Genomic DNA, 23,118 nt, shown 5'->3' with positions numbered 1-23,118 from the left:
ATCTGCTCAAGTCGACTGACGTCTTGTAGAGAAGATATGGCTGTCCCTATCTGCTCAAGTCGACTGACGTCTTGTAGAGAAGATATGGCTGTCTCTATCTGCTCAAGTCGACTGACGTCTTGTAGAGAAGATATGGCTGTCTCTATCTGCTCAAGTCGACTGACGTCTTGTAGAGAAGATATGGCTGTCTCTATCTGCTCAAGTCAACTGACGTCTTGTAGAGAAGATATGGCTGTCTCTATCTGCTCAAGTCAACTGACGTCTTGTAGAGAAGATATGGCTGTCTCTATCTGCTCAAGTCGACTGACGTCTTGTAGAGAAGATATGGCTGTCTCTATCTGCTCAAGTCGACTGACGTCTTGTAGAGAAGATATGGCTGTCTCTATCTGCTCAAGTCGACTGACGTCTTGTAGAGAAGATATGGCTGTCTCTATCTGCTCAAGTCGACTGACGTCTTGTAGAGAAGATATGGCTGTCTCTAGCTGCTCAAGTCGACTGACGTCTTGTAGAGAAGATATGGCTGTCTCTATCTGCTCAAGTCGACTCAGTATTTCTGAAGCAATGAAACAAAACAAAGTAGTTATGCGAAGTAATAATTATGTTTAGTAAATCATTCGTAATTTACCTTTAAACAAAATAAGACATATACGTTTATTTTTTTTTTTAGTTTTTTTTAAAGTTGCTCAAGTTGAAAATATTTTATACCAACTGTTTGTTGAAGATGGTGAGAGACTTGATGTGATAATTCACTTTGGTCACGTTTTTCTGTTGCTGTAGTTTGTGGTGTAAACTTAGAAAATGATGTCGTATATTCCTCGAGATGTACGTAGTCTTTATTTTCATCTGGTTGATTAAAATGAACACCATGTTTTGTTACGTAACAATAATCGAATATGTATTGTTTATTATTTATGTCATTTTGTGTTGATGTTTTATATTTTATTGTGGGAACTATGGTATATTTATAATTTATCGTTATATGGCTTACTTAGCATTATTATATAGATGTATTACAAATCCTCATCTATACACGTATTTTAATTGTTAAAAAATTTACTTATGATTGCAGATGATGATTTCAACAAAATAAATGTAGCTGCCTCTAGTTCCTGGCAAAGTTCGCTGTAGGTGATAGACGGGTTGCCACTTTTATCTTCTATCCAATTCTGACTGTTTTCTATAGCCTTTTACACAAAAATATTTAATCTTTTATATTGTTTTATTTATAATTTTTCTCAAACTATTTCTTGGGTATAAAAATTGTTATACGTTTGTATATTTATGCATAAAAAATAACATAATGATCCTTTACGTGTTTGATTTTTTCCATGACTTGTTCCAGAACTTGTATATGTTCTTCCAAATATGTCTTGTGCCGTGCAACAAGTTCAACTTGAATTCTGGATCGCATCTAACAAAATATTCAAATATTCAGATCTCTGAATTGGCTAATTAACTTGATTAACGAGAAAATTATAAACCTATAAAATAAAATGTTCACAGCCCAATTGTATAGTTTAAAAAAAATCACAGTTAATTTACATTTACAATATGGCTGTTAAGCAAGGAACTTTATTTATAGCCATTTTATCTGTGTTTTTTAAACGTGTTATTGTACGATAAATCGTGCACATTATAATGTGCACGATTACGTATTGCATGAGATTTCACTCTTTACAAAATAAATTTATTGTAAGCAAGTAAAAAAAAGCAAGAAAGTATTTAACGGAAAACCCCACTATTATAAAAAATATCTTTCTTTCAGCAATAAATATGGCGACAATACAAGAGATGTAGGTTACTAGAGCTACTTCTTGCCTCCAACTAAAATATTTAATTCAGGTAAAATCACAGGTAGTTGTATGTGTAAATAGTAAGTTATTTTAATGGTTTTAAACATATGTCGAATAAAGTTTAATATAACTATTTTAATTTATTTCTATTTTATTAACATATCTGAAATATGTACAAACTGAATTTTTAAGAAATATTTACAGAGCACATATATTACACAATGAATCTGTTTATATGGTAAAATTTTACTGTTCTTTAAGATACATGTAGGCTATGTTATGTACTTGCTTTTACCCTTATTTTACGATAACGGATTGATATGCAGGCAACAGCTTCTAAAAATCTTCCACAGTACCAGAGCTGCTCGTGAAACTGAAAGAAATTACCGGGACATTCCGCTATTAATACAGTACACCAGGTTCACTACAAAACAAGGGACATAACTTCTCTTATGTTTTAGCCACGACAAATTGAGTTACGAAGGTAACATGTAATGTTTTTTTTTTTTAATGCTCTCGGAATGACTGGTCTGGACTAAACTAGTCTGCCTGCCTGGTCTGGTCTGATCTGCTGCTGCTCAGAGAGACGTGTCCGCAGGGTTTTTAACAACTTTGGAAACACGGGAGATCACCTTCAAGTCATAAGACTGTTGGTTAGGCCATCGCCGATGTCCGAATTAGCGAATCGAAATTATAGAAGGATTGCACCACATATCGTGATGGATATGTACCGGGTGATTACACCATAGGCCTTTCTGGGTTGATTAATAAATGTAAAACTAAAAAGACAGGACCTAAGTAAGGCATATATATATATATATATATATATATATATATATATATATATATATATATATATATATATATATATATATATATATATTGTATTTATCTATTTATAATTAATTTATATACCCGACTGAAATAAAAATCTGGGCTGAAGATATTATTAAACTAAAAAAAATTATAATTTAAAAGGGTGCTGTGACATAAATCGGGTTTTACTTTTAATTTTTTAATTCTCTATTTTTATAGCTGCATTGTTTTAAATTATTTACTTTATTACTAATTATGAACATTATGAATAGATTTTTAGAAATATTTAAAAAAATAAATTAATAAGTTGGGTTAGTGTTACAATACGTCACAGTTGGACTTTTTATTGTTAAAGCAGAAATAAATTTGGGTATTGATCTAAGTTTAGATAGAGATTTGTTAGGTGTTATTAAACTTCGAAATAATTACAAATGTACTTGATTAATCATTAAGCTCCGTTATGCTTTTGGGGGTATTATTATTTGTGGTAATTATACCGGGTGGTGTATTTCATTTTATGTTAGTTATACAAGAAAATGTGCGTATTAACGTATTGTGGATTGGTGTTTATAGTGAATTAGGTTTTAAAGTAGGTCAAACGAACTGTTTGTAAAGTGTTATAAATTAATTCACGCATATAGCTTAGGTTAAATTAAAAGATTGTATAGGTGATGTGTTTGAGAGCGGAATGGACAGGGAAACGAAAACGCGAGGAAAGATTGACCTTAACAACATGTTAACTACTCCTGGGAATTCCCCCCCCCCCCCCCACGTCATCACCTCCCCAAATTAATTACCCCGAGTACATAACCTCCCGCATATAACCCGAAACAAATGCAGCAGGACCCGTTTGTTTCTATAATTAGACAAGTAATAATTAGCACATTTAAAATAACGTGTACAGCTACAGGTGTAGGTACGGGTATAATTATAGGAATTGGTAAGTGATATGAATAGCGATAAAGAAAAACAAATTGATAGGGACTAGATCGGGAAACGTATACATATTAGGGAAAAAAATCATATCTAAAATACAATTGAGCACACTACCATATCTTTTAAACGCTTCTCGTGCATAGTTACGTCTTGCGTTCGTCTAAGGTGGCTGTATGGTTATTGAACACCGCTCTTACCCCAACTTATATAGCCTACATTCTCTCACTCAAGACATTAAGCGATCTCCAGAAAAGCACGGAAAACACAGTGATTGATCACTCACGCATTCACTTCCTGTGGCCAAGTATTCTACTATCACTCACGATTTACTCCGAATATAATATATTAAAAAGTAAGTTATAAGGATAAGAATAATTATAGTTATAATTATGGCGATAAGGACAATTATATTGATTAGGATTGGAATATGATTCTGTTTATGTTTGGGTTTGTGGTTGTGTTTACGTTTACGGTTAGTGTTAAATTTATTTTCTATAGCGTCCATATTTACACAAAGGCATTTAATTAAAAAATGTATGTATTTCCCAAAATCCGTGCATCGCCGGGTATATGCAGCTAGTAATTTATAAATAGAAATAGTCAATGATTATGTGTTGGAAAAACATTAAAATAGGCTAAAATATACTTTACACTTGTGAATACCAATTTAAATATGCTATATGCAAGTTAGTATCAAATACGTATAATAAAATACTAACAATGAGTCGGTAAAGCTCATGGTTGCTAAACCGAAAAGTCTCGAGTTTGAACTGTCGGGCAGATGAGGCTCGCTAGCTGGGGACAGCCACTCTTCTAGGAGAGACAACTCCAAAATCTAACAACTGCTGCCTATTAGTGTGTTCTTAGTTGGACAAAGGCTATGGAAGCTAATCCAAATGCAAAAGCAGGCAGAAATCGGAGTCAATGGCCTCAAAGGTGCATAACCAGCTGACACGTATTTATAATTGTGTTGGATGGGATCCCTTTCAACACTAAATGTTAGAACGAAGAAGAAGAAAAAATAGCACAAAAATGTTTTACACTACAAAACGCTAACCAATAAATAATATCAAATACTTAAAGTTAAACAATACAAATATTTTTTTTAATTGTTTGTTTTAAACTTGAAAAGGAAATAAGTCGTAAGTAAATATATGAAGATCAAATAATTACTGCACATGTAACACTGTAGATAAAGAATTAACGAAACATATATATCATTTCTACTCAACACATGCACGTGCATGTAACAGATACGGTTGTTATATGCAACTTGAAGACAAGACACCGCCAACACCCAATTCAATAATTAAAACATTTGGTGAAGTAAGAGAAAAAAACGGTCAACACTTTGTTCAAACAACAGGGACATTTGTATCACCACATGATGGTTTATATCTTGTATGTGTCACTCTACACGAATGGGTAAATAAACATATTGAAGTTGGTGTGTGGGTTGGAGACAAATGGTTGACGTTTATGGCAGTTAAGTCATCCATGACTAGCGCTGCTGGGTCAGTGGGTGTTGACATGAAGAAAGGAGAACAACTTCACTTCAAAGTGTGTCACGCAGATCAAAACGCAAAGTTATCCTGCAAAAGTAGTTTTACAATCGTGAGTTTATAGAAGTATCACCAAAACGTCGATGGCGAAATTTCAAAAAATAAAATATGTAACCAACATTTGAAATACCTGTAAATTGAATAATCTTGCAAAAATAATTTCTATTGCGTTAAATGATTCTACCTGGCATTTGTTTTTATGTTAATACAATAAACAGATAAAAACCCAAAACGTCTGTCTGCTTAAAGAATAGAAAATGTTTTAAGTGTTAGACACTGTACAAGTAGGACTGACGTTCCGATTCTTTAAGAGAAAATTGTTAAAACGTTCTTTTGTTTATATTTTTAACACTAAAACTAACCATTTACACTTTATTGTCATCACAGTTTAAGGAGTATTACCATAAGGGACATAACCAATAACATATCTTTCAGTGTCAAATATTTTGATACGTTCCCTTGACATTTTTTTTATATTCAATTAAAAAAAATAGTGTTTTGCAGTTTGAAAACGAAATTAAAATGGGAAAACGTTATATTTGTAAAATATTATTAATGTGTTTAATACAATCAACATATCGACACAAACGCAGGCTATTCTAAATACTAACACAAACTAACACACAACTACGATACAGTAGCTATATAAAAGTACACAGAATTAACCTACACTAACCGGACTGAATTGAGGCAAGCTTACACATTCTCACACACCTTATGTACACGTACACAAACATGTACAAACTGGATTATGATTACTGACACAAATCGTTGCAAGAAGATTGAACAGGAAATGGGTACCAAAAACAAACTACATTCACTCCCATTCATCCCCTTCCACATGTTTACTACAGTCATTAAAACATTTTTTTTCGTACCATTGTTATTTATATTTTCATCGCCTATAAAATAAAGTTAATATTACGTCAAAGTTGTATTGATAACATTCATGTTAAATACTTTTAAATACATTTTTTAATCGATTGTGATAATAAAATGTGTAAGTGTATCTACAAATGTGTTAATGTGTGTATAAAGTAGTGCATACATACGTGTGTACTCTTGTGCGCATGTGTGAGTTGTGACCTACTTAGGTCGAGTCATTTTTATTTTGACATTGTATAATTCCTTATATGGAATGATGGTGTAACACCTGGGGTTTTTCCACTGACTAATTAAGGTGTTTGAGACATAGAAATTTTCCATTAAAATCTGATTGAATGATTCTGATCAGATGATTATCCCAACCAATGGCGACATGGGTTGAGGATAACCTCCCCTGTCACAGAAGTCTTTAATTGCACTGCACACTCGCAACACGAGGCAGTTTATCTTGACCTGGCAGTCTACGAGGCAGTTTTACCTTGATCAGGCAGCCGTCCATATTGTCCGGCTATAGACTCTGACCATTTGAACGTGAGAGTACTTAAGACCTGTGTGTGCCTTGCTTTCTTAAGTGAGTTAGTCTTCTAGTTTAATATTACATGTTGCTAAGTAAATCTTGAAGCTACAGCAGTGTTGTGTGGCCTGTAGCTGTTCTTTAGACAGTGTAGAAATCTGTGATAGTGTTTTTTCCTGCATTTTGTAAGTTGGGTTTTTGATATTTTATACATTAAATATTTTATCTAGTTCATCTTTGTGTTCTGCCACAACTGAGTTCGCTGATTAAAAGGTCGTATGTAGATTGGATGAGTGTTAATTACAATAGTATCACTAGCTTCCCTAGACATTGATTCGAGCCCTAGTGGTCGTTGTGTTAAGTGTTCATCCACTTAGGCCGTAAGGCATTTGCATATGACACCGAAAAAAGAATCCGGGGACGTTCTCCTTCTATTTGGCTGATAGATAGGTTAACGTTACAAAGTGGGAGCTCGCCGAGATTTAATCTGTCGTTCCAGTTGTTGGTTATATCAGTTGAATACTAAGGTTAGTTGGATTTAGTTGTTTTTATATCCAGTAGCGCAGTGTTCTTACAACGCGCGCTCAGGCTAGAGTATCTAGGTCAAATAAGCAGACGTGTCACGTCCTACATTTAGAGGTAAAGTACACGGCCCAACGCTGTGTATTAATTTAAAGGATCTAGGCTTGTTGTGATTTGAAAGTTAGTGTTATGGAGTCTTTTTTGGCTAATCCTACTTTTGAAGGTGTAGAAAAGTTGAGTAGAAAAGTGTTGATTAGTCTTGTTAAGGAATTGAAATTGGATTATTCTGTTACGCAGAAGTCAGAAGTGTTGAGAGATAAAGTTGTTGTTCATTTTATTAATGAAGGGGTATTTGATGAAAGTTTGTTGGCTGGTGTGTTACTCCGCGAGGAGAAAGTTGCTTTAGAGAAGGCATTAAAAGAACAGGAGTTAGAGGTTAAAATTGCTTTAGATAGGAGGAGGTTGGAATCAGAATTTGGTAAAGTTAGTGATGTTACTTCTCTGGTAGATCCAAAAAAGTTGTCGGTAGGGCAAGTGATTGCCAAATTTGGGAAATTAGTTCCTAAATTTGATGAAACAGATTTGGTCGTTTTCTTTAACTCGTTTGAGAGTTTAGCGAAGACATGTGAATGGCCCGAAACTTCCATTACTGCTTTATTGAGCTCTGTCCTTACTGGGAAAGCTGCAAAAACATACCCGGCACTCTCTCACGACGTTCAAAATAACTATAGTTTGGTCAAGACTGCCATTTTAAAGGCCTACGCACTGACGCCCGAGGCCTATCGGACAAAATTCCGAACACTCCGCAAGTTACCCACACAATCATATGTGGAATTTCTCTTTGAAAAGGAGAAAATATTCTCAAGGTGGCTACACTCTGAGGAAGTTTCTGAGTTTGAGAAACTCAGGTCACTTATCCTAAGGGAAGAATTCCTATCGTCCCTGCCTGAAGAGATACGACTACACATTCTGGATAACAAGATAACTGACATCCAGAAGGCTGCTGAGTCGGCTGACACATATATGTTGGTGCATAAGAAACCACCAGTGTCAGGAAACCGCCTCAACCCCGTGCTCCCCCTTTTTGGCAGCAATCCTCCTGTTGGCCAACATTTGAAGGCATCACAGTCCAGAGAGAAACCAAGATCAACTCTCAATCGTCGAGCGGTATGCCAGTTCTGCAAAAGGCCTGGTCATCTTGTCAAGGACTGTTACAAACGTCTTCAGAATAACAGAGAGGTGGTGCGTACTTCCGCGCACTATGCTCTATCCCCTCAAGCAGCCAGTTCAACTATGAACTCTAGAATTCTAAAGGACTCTAACCCTAAGTATCCGCAAGAAGGTAGTCAAATCTCCACACATTATGTGCAGTCACATTTTGACTGTTCTCGCCACCATCAAGTTTCTTCCGAGTCTACCGATCTCGAGGGATCGAGAAAAGTTGACTTTTCATCTTTTATTGCCGAAGCCATCATTAGCAAACCAGGTGATCCGTTGTCTCAGCGGAATATCACCGTCCTAAGAGACACAGGAGCGTCACAATCACTCCTTTTGAAAAGTTCAATGGACATTACGCCTGAGACGAACACCGGAAGGATTTCCATTATCCAGGGAGTAGGGACAAAATCTACTGTAGTCCCTCTACACAAGTTTGCCCTGAAACATCATCTCGTCGAAGGTGAGGTCATTTTAGGTGTGATAGATAGTATTCCTGTCCCAGGAGTACACTTACTTCTAGGGAATGACCTTGCGGGAAGCAAAGTATACCCCTGTACGGTTTCAGACCCTTTGTCAACAGTTCCAGATAATGATTATGAACTGTATCCTGCATGCGCGGTGACAAGAAGCCAAACCAAACAATTGGCTGACACAACGTCTGAACCACACCCGCCATCATCGTCAAGAAATTCGACTCCCAAACTGGAGTCTATGCTTCCAGAGAACACAAGTCTGAGCTTACCCCTGAGGATATCTCAGGAAGACATCATTAAAGCTCAACAAGTCGACGCGGAACTCAAAGCAACGGTCGAAAAATCTCTATCATCAGACGATGGAGAATATTTCGCCGAGAACGGCTTCTTCTTTCGTCGCGCTATACCAGTGAATGCCTCACCAGCCGAACCATGGTTGGGTAAAAACCAGCTGTGGGTCCCTCCACTTTATCGGCATGAAATACTTAAGCTGGCACATGACCATCCAATGTCAGCGCACCCAGGAGTCACTAAAACGACGGCGAAGATCAAAGAACTGTTCTTTTGGCCCAAAATGAGAAAAGATGTGTCGCGTTACTGCAGAAGTTGCACGAACTGTCAGTTGGCCGGAAAGCCAAACCAGACAATTCCTAAGGCCCCTTTGAGTCCGATTCCTGTATTAGAAGAACCTTTTTCTAAAATCGTCATGGACTGTGTAGGTCCCTTGCCTAAAACCAAGGCGGGCAACGAGTACCTACTTACCTTTATGTGTTCAAGTACCCGTTTTCCCGAGGCGATTCCCTTACGGAACATTAAGGCAAAGACTGTAGTCAGAGCCATGACCCGGTTCTTCACTACCTTTGGATTACCTAGAATCGTGCAAACAGATCAAGGCAGCAACTTCACCAGTCACCATTTTCAGGAAGCACTAGCCAAGCTAGGCGTTACCCACATCACCAGCTCAGCCTACCACCCTCAGTCTCAAGGCGTACTTGAGAGGTTCCACCAAACCCTCAAAACCATGCTAAGGACATTCGCTAATAGTAACACCCAATGGGATGAGTCTGTTCCTTGGATTATTTTCGCCGCGAGGGACTGTATCCAGGACTCTTTAGGCTACTCGCCTTTTCAACTTGTGTTTGGACATTCTGTCCGTGGCCCCCTGAAGCTGATACACGAACGTTGGACAGGTACCAGTGATCATCCAGTGGAAAACTTCGACGATTTTCACGTTCGACTGAAAGCCGTGTGCGAAATGGCTCACAAGAACTTAAGAAAGGCCCAAGTGAGAATGAAAGGACTGTATGATAAGAGTTCTTGTAAACGAACATTCAATCCAGGCGACAAAGTTCTTGTGTTAGTGCCTAATCTGAACAATGCGTTATCCTTGAGATATTGTGGACCCTTTACTGTGCATTCAAAATTAAGTGATTTGAACTATGTTGTCAATACGCCCGACAGAAGAAAGAAACAGACAGTGTATCATGTTAACTCACTGAAAAAATATTATGATAATTGTAACAATTTTCAATCCACAGCTAAAATTACTTTACCTGTATGTTCAAATGTTTCTGATGATGTGATACATGATAAATTGAAACCCCCAAAATTGGTAAATTCTTCCTTTTTAGATAATTTGAATGTCCACCTTATGCATTTGTCCACAGAGGAAATCCATAGGTTGTCTCAGTTATTTGAGACATTTCCCTCTATCTTTGGGGATGTCCCCAAGGAAGCGAAAGTACCACCTCATGATGCAGACGTTGGTGACGCAAAACCCATTAAACAACACCCCTATAGAGTTAACCCGGAAAAAGCTGCTTTGATAAAAGATGAAATTGATTATATGCTCAAGAATGATATCATTGAGCCCAGTTTCAGCAACTGGAGTTCCCCATGTCTCCTAGTCCCGAAAGACGGTGGATCTTTCAGGTTTGTGACCGACTTTAGGAAGGTGAATGCGCTCACCAAAGCTGATTCCTATCCCTTACCTCGGATAGAGGACGTTATTGATAAAGTTGGTCAGGCTAAGATAATTTCCAAGATTGATTTACTTTCAGGATACTGGCAAATCCCCTTATCTGACCGTGCAAAAGAAATATCTGCTTTTGTAACTCCTAATGGTTTTTATAGATACAAACGTATGCCTTTTGGTATGCGAAATGCTGGTCAAACTTTCCAAAGGGTCATTAACTCTGTCATTGCTGACATAGACCAATGTGAGGCCTACTTAGATGATATAGTTGTGTTTTCTAATACTTTTGAAGAACATATTGTTCAATTGACTAACCTTTTTAGAAAATTGTCTGAAGTGAATTTTACTGTAAACTTACATAAAAGTGATTTCTGTAAAGCTTCAATTACCTATTTGGGTTATCAAGTGGGAACGAACCAAGTTCGGCCCATTGAAGCTAAAGTAGATGCTATTGTAAGGTTACCACCTCCCAAAAATTGTAAAGAGATCAAAAAGTTCCTTGGGATGGCTGGTTACTATAGGCGGTTCTGTCAAAACTTTTCAGCTATTGCTGAACCTCTTACTGCATTATTGAAAAAGGGTGTTGAGTTTGAATGGTCAGATAAATGTCAAGAAGCTTTTTTAACCATTAAATCATTTTTATCAAATGCTCCTGTTATGGCTGCACCAAATTTTAGCAAGCCCTTTAAACTTGCCATTGATGCTAGCAACTTAGCCATTGGCTCCGTCCTATTTCAAGAAGACAACATGGGAATTGACCATCCCATTGCCTTTTTTTCCAGGAAGTTAAATGAGAACCAAAAGAATTACTCTACTATTGAAAAAGAAGCTTTAGCTTTGGTTTTATCATTACAACATTTTGAAGTCTATGTCTCTTCTTCAACCAATCCAGTCAGAGTGTTTTCTGACCATGATCCCCTGAAATTTACCTCTAAGTTAGGACAGACAAATCAAAGAATATTGAGATGGTGCTTATATTTCCAAAATTTTAATCTGGAAATTTCACACATTAAGGGTAGTGATAATGTTGTGGCTGATTGTTTGTCAAGGATGTAAAATCTTGTTGTACACATTGATCATGTGACATGCTTTGTGGTTCATTAGGACCATAAACAGGTTTTGTTTGAGTGTCACTCATATGAAAATGAGTGGTGTGAGTTTTGAATTTTTTTCAAAATTCCAATCCTGTTGAATATTTTGTTTATTTTCAGGTGAACCTTAATTAAAGGTGGTTTTTGATTATATGTAATCTTTTATAATAATATGTCTCATATGACTCAATTGATATTGTAGCTAGTCATTGAAATAAAGGTCTTACCCTGGCGGGTTTACCACTTTTAATATCCACATGGAAATATTGTAATACCCTTTTTTGAGGGATTTTGATGTATAATTACTTTTTGAAGGGTTACTCCCCTTTCACCAATTGTAAAAGTTGGAGTTACTTCCCTTTTATGTTCAGGGATATTTTCATCTGGTATTATGATTTTGATTGCCTACATTTGTAAAACATTTTTTTTATTTTCATTGCCAGATTGGTTCCTTATGTATGTTCTTGTGGAACCTATCTGTCTCTTCCAAAAAGGGAGGGGATGTGACCTACTTAGGTCGAGTCATTTTTATTTTGACATTGTATAATTCCTTATATGGAATGATGGTGTAACACCTGGGGTTTTTCCACTGACTAATTAAGGTGTTTGAGACATAGAAATTTTCCATTAAAATCTGATTGAATGATTCTGATCAGATGATTATCCCAACCAATGGCGACATGGGTTGAGGATAACCTCCCCTGTCACAGAAGTCTTTAATTGCACTGCACACTCGCAACACGAGGCAGTTTATCTTGACCTGGCAGTCTACGAGGCAGTTTTACCTTGATCAGGCAGCCGTCCATATTGTCCGGCTATAGACTCTGACCATTTGAACGTGAGAGTACTTAAGACCTGTGTGTGCCTTGCTTTCTTAAGTGAGTTAGTCTTCTAGTTTAATATTACATGTTGCTAAGTAAATCTTGAAGCTACAGCAGTGTTGTGTGGCCTGTAGCTGTTCTTTAGACAGTGTAGAAATCTGTGATAGTGTTTTTTCCTGCATTTTGTAAGTTGGGTTTTTGATATTTTATACATTAAATATTTTATCTAGTTCATCTTTGTGTTCTGCCACAACTGAGTTCGCTGATTAAAAGGTCGTATGTAGATTGGATGAGTGTTAATTACAATAGTATCACTAGCTTCCCTAGACATTGATTCGAGCCCTAGTGGTCGTTGTGTTAAGTGTTCATCCACTTAGGCCGTAAGGCATTTGCATATGACACCGAAAAAAGAATCCGGGGACGTTCTCCTTCTATTTGGCTGATAGATAGGTTAACGTTACAGAGTAGATAAACATCAGACACAAGATTTGGTTGAGCTCACACACACACCTAGTTCTAAACGCTGTTAAAGATATGCAGCAAAGATAAATAATGGTCATATGCAATTGGTAAAAACAAAATCCAACACTAGCCCAACTATCGTAAGAAGTAAATCGTTTTAGTCAGTTTATAATTAGCTCTCTTCTTGTTTCTGTATAATCTTTGACTTAACTTAGTCTCGGCAGATTTAACCTGAATATTTGCACATGACTTTTACATCGCCGTTATTTAGGTGTTAAAATGATATGAGCTATATGGGACGTGAAAATTTCTTTTATTTCTGGCTTTGATTCCCTGGCCTGAGTCTCTCTCCATATATATACACAGTGGCGTAGCGAGGTCGGGTGTCACCCGGTGCGGCACTTAATGGTGTCACCCCCCCAGAGGCATAGAGACCCTTCCCAGGGTCAAACGTTCAAATTTTCGATTTGCACCCCCCCCCTCAAACTTTCGATTTGCACCCCCCCCCTCGAGTTTTTCTCTATATATTTTGCTATTTTTTGCCTTGGTGTCACCCCCCTAAATGGTGTCACCCGGTGCGGTCCGCACCCCCCGCCCCCCCCCCTCGCTACGCCCCTGTATATACATATATATATATATATATATATATATATATATATATATATATATATATATATATATATATATATATATATATATAGATATATATATATATATATATATATATATATATATATATATGTATATATATATATATATATATATATATATATATATATATATATATATATATATATATATATAAATAAATATATATAAATATATATATATATATATATATATATATATATATATATATATATATATATACATATATATATATATATATATATATATATATATATACATGTATTGTGTTTCGATTACTTACTTAATCCTCCTCATACCTGAGGAGTATAGTTTCGGGGTCTTATTCTGTTCATATAAATGACATTACCCAGCCATCACCATCTCCTCATTCGTACTTCTGAGACAAAGTCGTTTGAGCCTGTCCTTCGTTGTCCCACTTTATCCTAAAAATACGTTGGAGGAATCTACTTTGTAAGCCTCTAAAGGCGCCTCTCTACTTTATTGTTTAGTACAGAACGTACATGACTATAAATATAGAGAGTTGTATATCTGTTATATTGATGTTTCTATGGGCTATTTGTATATCTGTTTGGGTAGGTGTTAATTTACTTATACAATGCTACTGACTTAATAAACATTGAATCGCAATATTAAACAGTTTCTAACAATATCTTTCAACATATTAACAAACGCATTATTTGAATCATTTTAAAAATACCAAACAAATGTTGATGTTGTTCAGTGAAGCGATTTACTCATTCGTCTTTTAATACTTCACAAGCACACACATGTTCTTTTTAAAATAATAAACTTATACAATTTAAATGTTACTTATTAACCTTTCATACAGAGAGAAAAAAAAGTAAAAGTAGAGTAATCTTTATGTTGTTTTTTTTTTGTTTCTTCAATATATTTTCTGTAAGGAATCAAACAACGATAGCTGATTGTTAAGTAGATCTTTCACGTTAACATTTATATTTGTTCGCCACATTTCTAAATAAAAATAAATTAATCAGCTAAAGTGAAATTCAAATCTACAGCCAAATTTTTACAATCATTGAAGAAACTCTGACCCGCCTTCTTTAGTGTAAGATACCCATGGATTTTGGTGAGCCTTGTAGAAAATTTACTACAGCTTGGTCTGTTTTATTTAAACATTGGTTGCAAAATATAATTAAAATAATCGGTTCTCACTATGCTAAGCTCATTTTACTTTGCTATACCAAACACAATTATATAAAATGACGCAATTTTAAATCGGTCTATAGTAAATGAGCGTAAAGGGGTGAATGTGTTAGGTACTTAGTGACCTGTCCCGTCAACCTAGTGCTCAGCACTCGTGTCACACAGATAAGTAAAATGTATGTAAAGTTAGAGTTATGTTTTGTTTATTGTAGCCAAATAAAACATATTAACTAGTGATCACATTGAAACAGTTGCTTGAACTGTGTCAGGATAGCTATTTAAGAACTAACATGTAAATTATTCAAGTTTTTTTTTTAACATGTAGCCTACCAACATAGTAAGCTGTTAGCGTGCGTTAAACATGGTGGTTACATATTTTATTGTTTTAAGAATTCACCATCCACCATGTTTTGTTTTGTACTTCTATAAACTAATGATAGTAAAACTACTGTAGAAGGATAAAGCTGCGTCTTTATCTGCTTTCAACACTTTAAAGTAAAGTTCTTGACCTTTCTTCATGTCAACAACCACTGACCCAGCAGCGCTAGTGTCGGCACATTTCACTTCTATAGTCGTACACCAGTCTCCTCCAGCCATCACACCAACTTCAATAAGTTTATCTTCACTTTCATCTAGTGTTACACAGACAAGATATAAACCATCATGTGGTGATACAAATGTTCCTGTTGTTTCATTAAAATGTTGACCGTTATATTCACGTACTTCACCAAATGTTGAAATAATTGATCCATCACTGACAGGTGTGTGATCATCAAGCTGTACATGACAAGCATATCTGTTACATACACGTGACTCTGTTGATTAGAAAACATATATATGATGTACATGTTTAATTTCACGAAAGGTGTCATCAATTTTATTTTTTATTGAAGGTGCTGTAGACCGAACATTCTAATGTCATTTGTGTCTGTCTAGCTATTAATGAATATATAGGTTGGGGTAAATTCACAAATAAACGTGACGTCATTACATTACTCTAACACAACTTAACGCTACCCATGTTTCCATAACAAACCTCCCCCCCTTGTCCTAGTCGCGCTGACCGTGAGCCCTACACAACTGACCAAGCAAGCATATTATACACGTGCTGTTATTTAAATATCTTACTGTAACGTGATCATTTGTAGTTTTTTTACTTGAAGAAAAAATCACTAGATCTACGTCGTCTTAGGCTTTGACACAAATTAATGATGTAGACTTCAATGATTTAGTCACAGGATCGTTCACAGCCTACATCTAATTGTTTTCAAAAGTTAAGCATTAATTGTTTGAAATGTTTAAATATAAAATTGGAATAGCGTGAAATATTTTAGATAATTGATGCAGTCACTGCCCCCTCCCCATCCCAAAAATTAAAAAAATGTCCGCTTATTTTCCTAGGCTGGTGGTATACAGTTACATTTTGGCTACATTTATACACCCGTTGTCTTGGGAAAATTCAACACGAGAACTGCATATTTAATGTATAACCAATATTTTATGTGCATTTTTTAAAAAGTATTTTGTTGTTAAATTCAACATGTGGACGTTGATAATGACCCGACCCCCCCCCCCTCATATCAAGTCCACACGCATTTACAAAAGTATATTTTATTCGAACCTCCCCCCCCCCCGCCTTCCACGTGTGGACGCCATAAATGGATGATCCCCATGCTCTGATTATTTGATCCATAATATTTGTTTTGTCGTATTATTAGTTTATGTTACTAACCCTAAACATAAATTAATTATATGTGCTTTGAATGTTTCTCAAAATGTAAGCAAAAAGGGCAAACCCAAATCAAACATTAAAAACAAAATACATTCTGTATAATAATCCATAAAATTTACATAATTTTGTCTAAGACGACAAATTGAAACACTAGACCACTAGATTAGTACGGTCCTCAGTTTTAGTGGTGTTAGTTTATCGAGTCCTACGTACTGAAACTGCGAGGGTAGTATTTCAATTAATACCTCACAAATGGTACGACAAATGTTATATGCGTTATGTTATAATCATTCAGTCCGTATAGTTTAATTTTGTATGGTTAATTTATCGTAACAAGAATCTCTAGTACTAAATTTATTATGTTGTACTTTTGAAACTCTAATAAAACGATTGACAAAATTAGCACCATCAACCTATTCTATAGCTCATTTCATGTTACAATACATTAATTTAATACTAAGATGTTACAAATATAATAATTATTTTTGTCTTTCAGTTATTATTTTATTTTAGATTTAACCCCTGGCTCGTATGGGACTTTGTCTTTATGTTAGAAACATAAAAAGATGATGTGACGATAATTGAAATTATTTTATTTTAAACTACAGATCTGTAAATGTCTTACTGAACTAAGGTAGACCGCTGTAGGTCGACCCCCGACATACCAGGTGGTGTAATGTACCAGGTGGTGTAATGTACCAGGTGGTGTAATGTACCAGGTGAGGAAACAAACACCAGACGGAAACCCACGGGTCTAGAGACTGGCACTATGGGTGAGTGAAATGTTCCATTCTTTATCACGTTATGGTCTGTCTGGCTAACGAACATCACGTTATGGTCTGTCTGGCTAACGGACATCACGTTATGGTCTGTCTGGCTAACGAATATCACGTTATGGTCTGTCTGGCTAACGAACATCACGTTATGGTATGTCTGGCTAACGAACATCACGTTATGGTCTGTCTGGCTAACGAACATCACGTTATGGTCTGTCCGTGTAATGACAGCAATTTGTAGGGCAGGACGGGGGGTGGGGGTGGGAGAGGGGCAAATGAGAGGATGAAAAGAAATCGAAAAGAGGTAAGCAAAAGTACAGATCGGTTAGCATCGATTACTCTACGATAAAGTAAGTAAAGTAAATTAAAGTTTCCCTTTTCAAACCTGACGGTCTATGGGGCAAGTGAAGTAGAGTTCACTTGTTTCTGTGACCTCGGCATATGAAGAGATAGTGTGGTCAGCACTATGCCCAGCCGCCTTTACTTTTCCTAACGTGAGTTAGGTACCCATCACAGTTGGGTGGACTCAGGGACGGTCTACTTACTTGAACCCGGATTCGAAATCGAGTTTTACGGGTTAGCAGTCCAGCTCTCTAGCACTAGACCACTCCGTCCATCTACGTCAAACTATTAGTTGTGTAACATTTTCACTAGAAATAAAGTATATTTCCTGTTAAATTATTATTGTTTTAAATTAATAATTTATTCATTTTCTTTCGTTCGTTTTTTTAAAGCACACTTACCGATCAGATGAAAATGTTTCGACAGCTTTGAAATAGTATTTTCAATATTGTCAAGCTAAATTAAAATACAAGTAAAATTATGTAAATGGAATAATCACATAGTTACGTATAACAAACAATAGCTTCAATGACAATAATTGGAAATGGCTTGTAAGAATTCAAAATAATTTGAAGCTGTTTTATAAATATAAATGTATTAACGAAAAAGGATGAAAATGACTGGACTAATAACTGCGTGTAAGTAATTATTGCATTTCTTTATTAAATGTAGCAATTTATTGTTTAATAAAATGATTACAAACATACCTTTTTTTTTCTTTTTTCCCTAGTTTCCAAGTTCTGGTTAAAGATTTGAATCAGTTTGTCAATGGGCATCAGTCTTTGTTGTAGGAGTTTGTACATCACATTGTGCTAAATTAATTATTACAAATTTGAATATTTCTATTGTAGATTAAAATTGCAGACATAAAATTAGTTTCAAAATCAAAAGTTTTATTGGTGGAAAAATTCAATCAACTGACTTTTAATTACATGTTACAATTCGGTTATAGTATATGGAGTTGGTAAACCGGTAAGTAGGTGTATAATTGTTTACTCATTTAATTAGTAATTTGAATGTTTACCTTTGATTGCATTTTCTCAAGTTTAGTTGATTTATCGACCACGTTTTTATTATCTTCTTGTAAAGAAACAATCAAATCAGAAAGTCTTTTCATTCCTTGTGTTATACTGTCTGTTTTATCAGTGTGATCTTGCATCTCTTTATTTATTTTCAGTAAGTTGTTTTCATATTCTTTCATATCTAGAGTTAATTTCTCTAATGTTTTGTTTGACTTGTTTTCTTTTTCGTTTAAACTTTCAATTTCTTTGTTCAGCTCCTTTACTTTGTTATCTTGTTCACTCATTTGTTTTCTAAGATTTTTAAAACTCTGTTTTTGTTTTTTAGTCAGTTGTTCAATGTTTACCCCCATGTCACTCTGTTCTGTTACAAAGTTGTCTCTCCATTGTTTTATTTCTGATATGTCATTTGTAGACTTGTGTTGTGTGTCCTGTAGTGAAGATAGTGTTGTTTCAATATAGGCGAGTCTTCGCTCTAGGTCAGGATGTTCTTCAGCTGGGGATAGTCACAAGTATTCAGTTTATAATTTGAAATGGCTTGAACTTTTATAAGTATGTTCCTTAAAACAGCGTTAAACTTAGAAACGTTATTATAAAATATTTCAACTGAAAATAGTCGTAAACATAAGTTTAAAATTTAAAATTTCCGAAATCTTGAAAATTAAATGAAACCAAGGTATCAATCGTAAATTGGTTTGCAAAATACAATACATAAACATATTTTAAAATTATATCCAGCATATGATGCTATTTACCGACGTGTTATACCAAAGCATACTATAATATACCAGTTGTATGTTGAACTTGTGTGATTAGTTGTCTTTTAGATTCTACTGTTAGGAATGTTGCTGATATCTGTGTGTCAGGCTGTGGTAAAGATGGCGTTGGTTTGTTGACATCCATGTTGTCCTCGTCTGGTGGATTGGGATTTAGACTTTTATTTTAAGTTCAGTTGAAGTAAACAATGATTTTATAGTACACACAATAAATGTCGCTATTTTAGCTTGTTAAACTATAACGCAAACCACGTAATACTGTGATCAACAAGAACTTTGAATATGATACAAATATATACAAACACAAACTGTTCCAAAATGCCCGAAATTTATATAATGTACATGCTGTTTCGTTTTAAATCTAACTTTTACAAGAATAATTATCGATTTTATAAAAAAAAATTTAAACAAACTTTTAATGTTCTATAAACCTTTAAGGCTGTTGAACCTTGTTTTAGGGCGAATAAGGTAACACAAAGTGATTGTAAATACTTCATTTTTTTTAAATATAAGGATTTACAAGATTCACTAATGTTATGTCGATTTTATATAAAAGTGGAAAAGGGTTTGTTAGTCGGTCGACAGTAAAATGATATATCCCTTTAACACAGTATTTGAAATATCTGTAAACTAAACTGTAAACAATTTCGTTGCATTATACGAAGTATAGAGAAAGTCTTGTAATGTTGAAAAAAAATCGGAAAAACATTGTTTTGCAATCTTGTCCGTATGTGTGTGTGTGTGCGCGTGTGTGTGTCTGTGTGTCTGTAAACAAGATAACTTGAATACCGTTACAGCTAGGTTGATGAAAGTTCATATATAAGTATTATATCAAAATTGTAGATCCATATCAACTTTCCGATAACCGAAAGTGGAACTTTTTCTACTTTGAATTTTTCAAAAGCATATAACTTGAGTACTGTTTTAGATAGATAAATGAATATTCACATGTAAGTAAAAGATCTAATTCTCTACCTTCTATCAAATTTAGAGTAATTTCTGTTGACCGGAAGTAGACAATTTCACTATTTTCGATTTCTCGAAAAACGCATGTCAATTTATAATGTACTAATAATATTCCGCACTTTTATGCACATTTTATTTGGCGTTATTTGTTGTGCAATTCTTTTTTCTACGATATTTTATTCTATTTTTTAAAAGTTTAAGTATTTAAAATGGATTAAAAATCAGGTCTTTATATCCTGAGTTGCCATCCCCTGTTGTTTCATTTAAGAATATTCGAGAAAGTTTAGGGGAAATCACTCCCGTTTTATTTTCAGTAGAAACGCTACATTACTGAACACACAGTCTTCATGATCGTAGGCTTTGAGGCTTTAAATTATAAAAAAAAACTATCAAAGTACTGGCCTAAAATATGTGACGTCACATCCAACAAGGCCGTGGCTGCTGTGTCCAGTTCTTGTGATAGCTCGATGTAGCTTACAAATGATTGGTCAGTTTTTTCTTCTAGCCACGCCTTACTTTTTGCAACAACCTGATGAAAGTAAACAACAACAAAAGTTTAGAGTGGTCACGTGTTGAAGTGCTATAGTCCTAAACACGTGATGTTGTTCTGTGTTTTTTAACACATGCACTTCGAAAAACGCTAAACCTACTTTGTCGTAAGTAAAATGATTTAAGTATTACGAAGACTTTTTAGTTTGTAATGACTTACATTTTTCATATTTCCCAAAACAGGTTCCAGAACTTGTATCTGTTCTTCCAAATATTTCTTGCGCTCTGTAACAAACTTAACGTGAATTCTTGAAGGCATCTAAATGTTAATAACACTAAATTTAAAGAAAAAATATGTTAACTCTGTCATCGTCACTAAGCTAAACTAAAGCAGTGTTTCTTCTGGCAAATAAGACTTGATCCCTTCCAACACTAAAAATTAAGAACGAAGAAGAAGAAGTGTTTCTTCAAGGTAACCCCCCCCCCCCCGAAGATAGTCTACCGCCCCCCTAAATATCGAAAATATATACTTTTAATAGTGTCCGCCCCCCCCCCCCCGGAAATATATAGCCTATTTGATTTCATCAACACAAACCTTAATTATATTACTATTCCACTGAAAATTTTACAAATAAAATAATAATAACATCACACGATAATTAAAGCAAAGTAATAACTGCTCATTTATTCAATAGAATAGTCAGTCCAGTACACATGTCATCAATGTCTATCAATATGTAGATGACTATATCGTAAAGTATCCTTGAATAGAGCTGATAGTGGAGTTATTGTTAGTATAACGTATTTTTATAACTAAATCTTAATCCACTGCGCTCATCCGCCAGAATTAAATCCCTTAGCTACTGAAGGTACTTATAAGTAAGCCTAGCACTTTAGTTATTATTTTAAATTTAATTTAATCTTTATAATCATTTATATATTTATAATCTCCATTGAGTCAAGTATACCAAAAGCAATATAATAATTCAATGTTTAAGAAAAAAAAATTCATCCAGAAATTAATTAAGTAAAAAAAGAGTTAATGATAACAATGAAATAAAATCTAATAAATGAGTTATAAATCTACCAAGACTAAGTTTTTGTCCTAAATTATTAAACTATAACTGGCAATCCACAATTAAATGAAAACTGATATAAGTATTGTTATACTTATTTAGATCTGTTAACTAATGTTACAGTTAATTATGTAATACATATAAAAATGAGATAGTTTTCTTTGGCATTACTAATGCTATATCCTGCTTGCTAAAGTTATACACTTGGGTATTTCCGTTTTTCACTTTCTTTATCTATCCAGCGTTGTGATGAACTAATTTAACAATTTTTTCTGTGAATTGCCTAAATACAGTAATAAAATTCTCTTTTTTTTAATAAAACGACCTACATACTTTTCTAATCAATGAGTATATGATATACTTATTTTATGGAAATGTTTTAATATCAAACTTTATACTAAAGACAATTTAATAACTGAGTAAGAATTAAAGATGCAGCAGGGCTTTTCATTTTGTTTTAAATTCATTATTTTTAGGTTGTGTGGTTATATTAAAGGGAAATGCTATTTTAAAAATATATATTATATAGATTAAAGATTAGCAGTACCTTAAGTAGTCCTAGATCTACTCTTGTTGTAAGGAATCAAACGACTGGAATTTTGTACAGTAGCAGAACTTCCTCTGTTATATAATAGCGGGTTTTCCCGAAACGCGATGTCATTATGAGAGTTATCTCTCATGTATTTATGATTTAACTACGTGTGGATCAGCCACAATCATTGCCGGCGCTACCTATAAGGCAAACTAGGCTGTAGCCTAGGGCGCCAAAATAGGTTGGAAAAACAAATTGAAAGTTTGAGGGGTGAGGGGTGCAAATCGAATGTTTGTCACCGGGCACCGGGAAGGGTCGCTACGCCGCTGATAATATGGGGGCACGAAAAAAATTGCGGGTGGGGGGGGGGGGGGGCTTTTAATAAGTTTTGCCTAGGGCGCTAAATAACCTGTCGCCGGCACTGGCCACAATAAGCAATCTATATCATCAAAACAACATTATATCTATAGGTAAGTAAACAATTGTAGATATCAAACACGTCGTTTTAATTGTTTACGCAGCGACTA

General features: G+C 34.9%; 1 protein-coding gene and 1 long non-coding RNA gene across 2 annotated transcripts in view; both read right to left on the bottom strand.

The window, feature by feature from the left end:
• The window catches only part of LOC131947409 (structural maintenance of chromosomes protein 3 homolog), a 32,375-nt gene extending 9,694 nt beyond the window's left edge, over nucleotides 1–22,681 (bottom strand). Inside the window, exons 1-2 of the mRNA XM_059308623.1 lie at nucleotides 22,607–22,681; nucleotides 21,204–21,302 (exon numbers count right to left, since the gene is read on the bottom strand). Coding sequence (XP_059164606.1) covers nucleotides 21,204–21,302 — 99 coding nt within the window. The 5' untranslated portion in view covers nucleotides 22,607–22,681. The remainder of the gene's footprint in view (nucleotides 1–21,203; nucleotides 21,303–22,606) is intronic.
• Nucleotides 1,053–1,411, bottom strand: LOC131947331 (uncharacterized). Its single transcript, XR_009387869.1, has 2 exons — nucleotides 1,313–1,411; nucleotides 1,053–1,184 (listed from the first exon to the last, which is right to left on the bottom strand). It is a non-coding gene; the product is annotated as an uncharacterized LOC131947331 (long non-coding RNA).
• Nucleotides 22,682–23,118: the final 437 nt, after the last annotated feature.

Source organism: Physella acuta, unplaced genomic scaffold, assembly GCF_028476545.2.
Source record: "Physella acuta isolate Inbredline_101_S28 unplaced genomic scaffold, ASM2847654v3 ptg000592l, whole genome shotgun sequence".
NCBI classification, from domain to species: domain Eukaryota; kingdom Metazoa; phylum Mollusca; class Gastropoda; family Physidae; genus Physella; species Physella acuta.
Note: the sequence above shows the minus strand (reverse complement) of the source record. Positions and strands in the feature narration are given on the sequence as shown.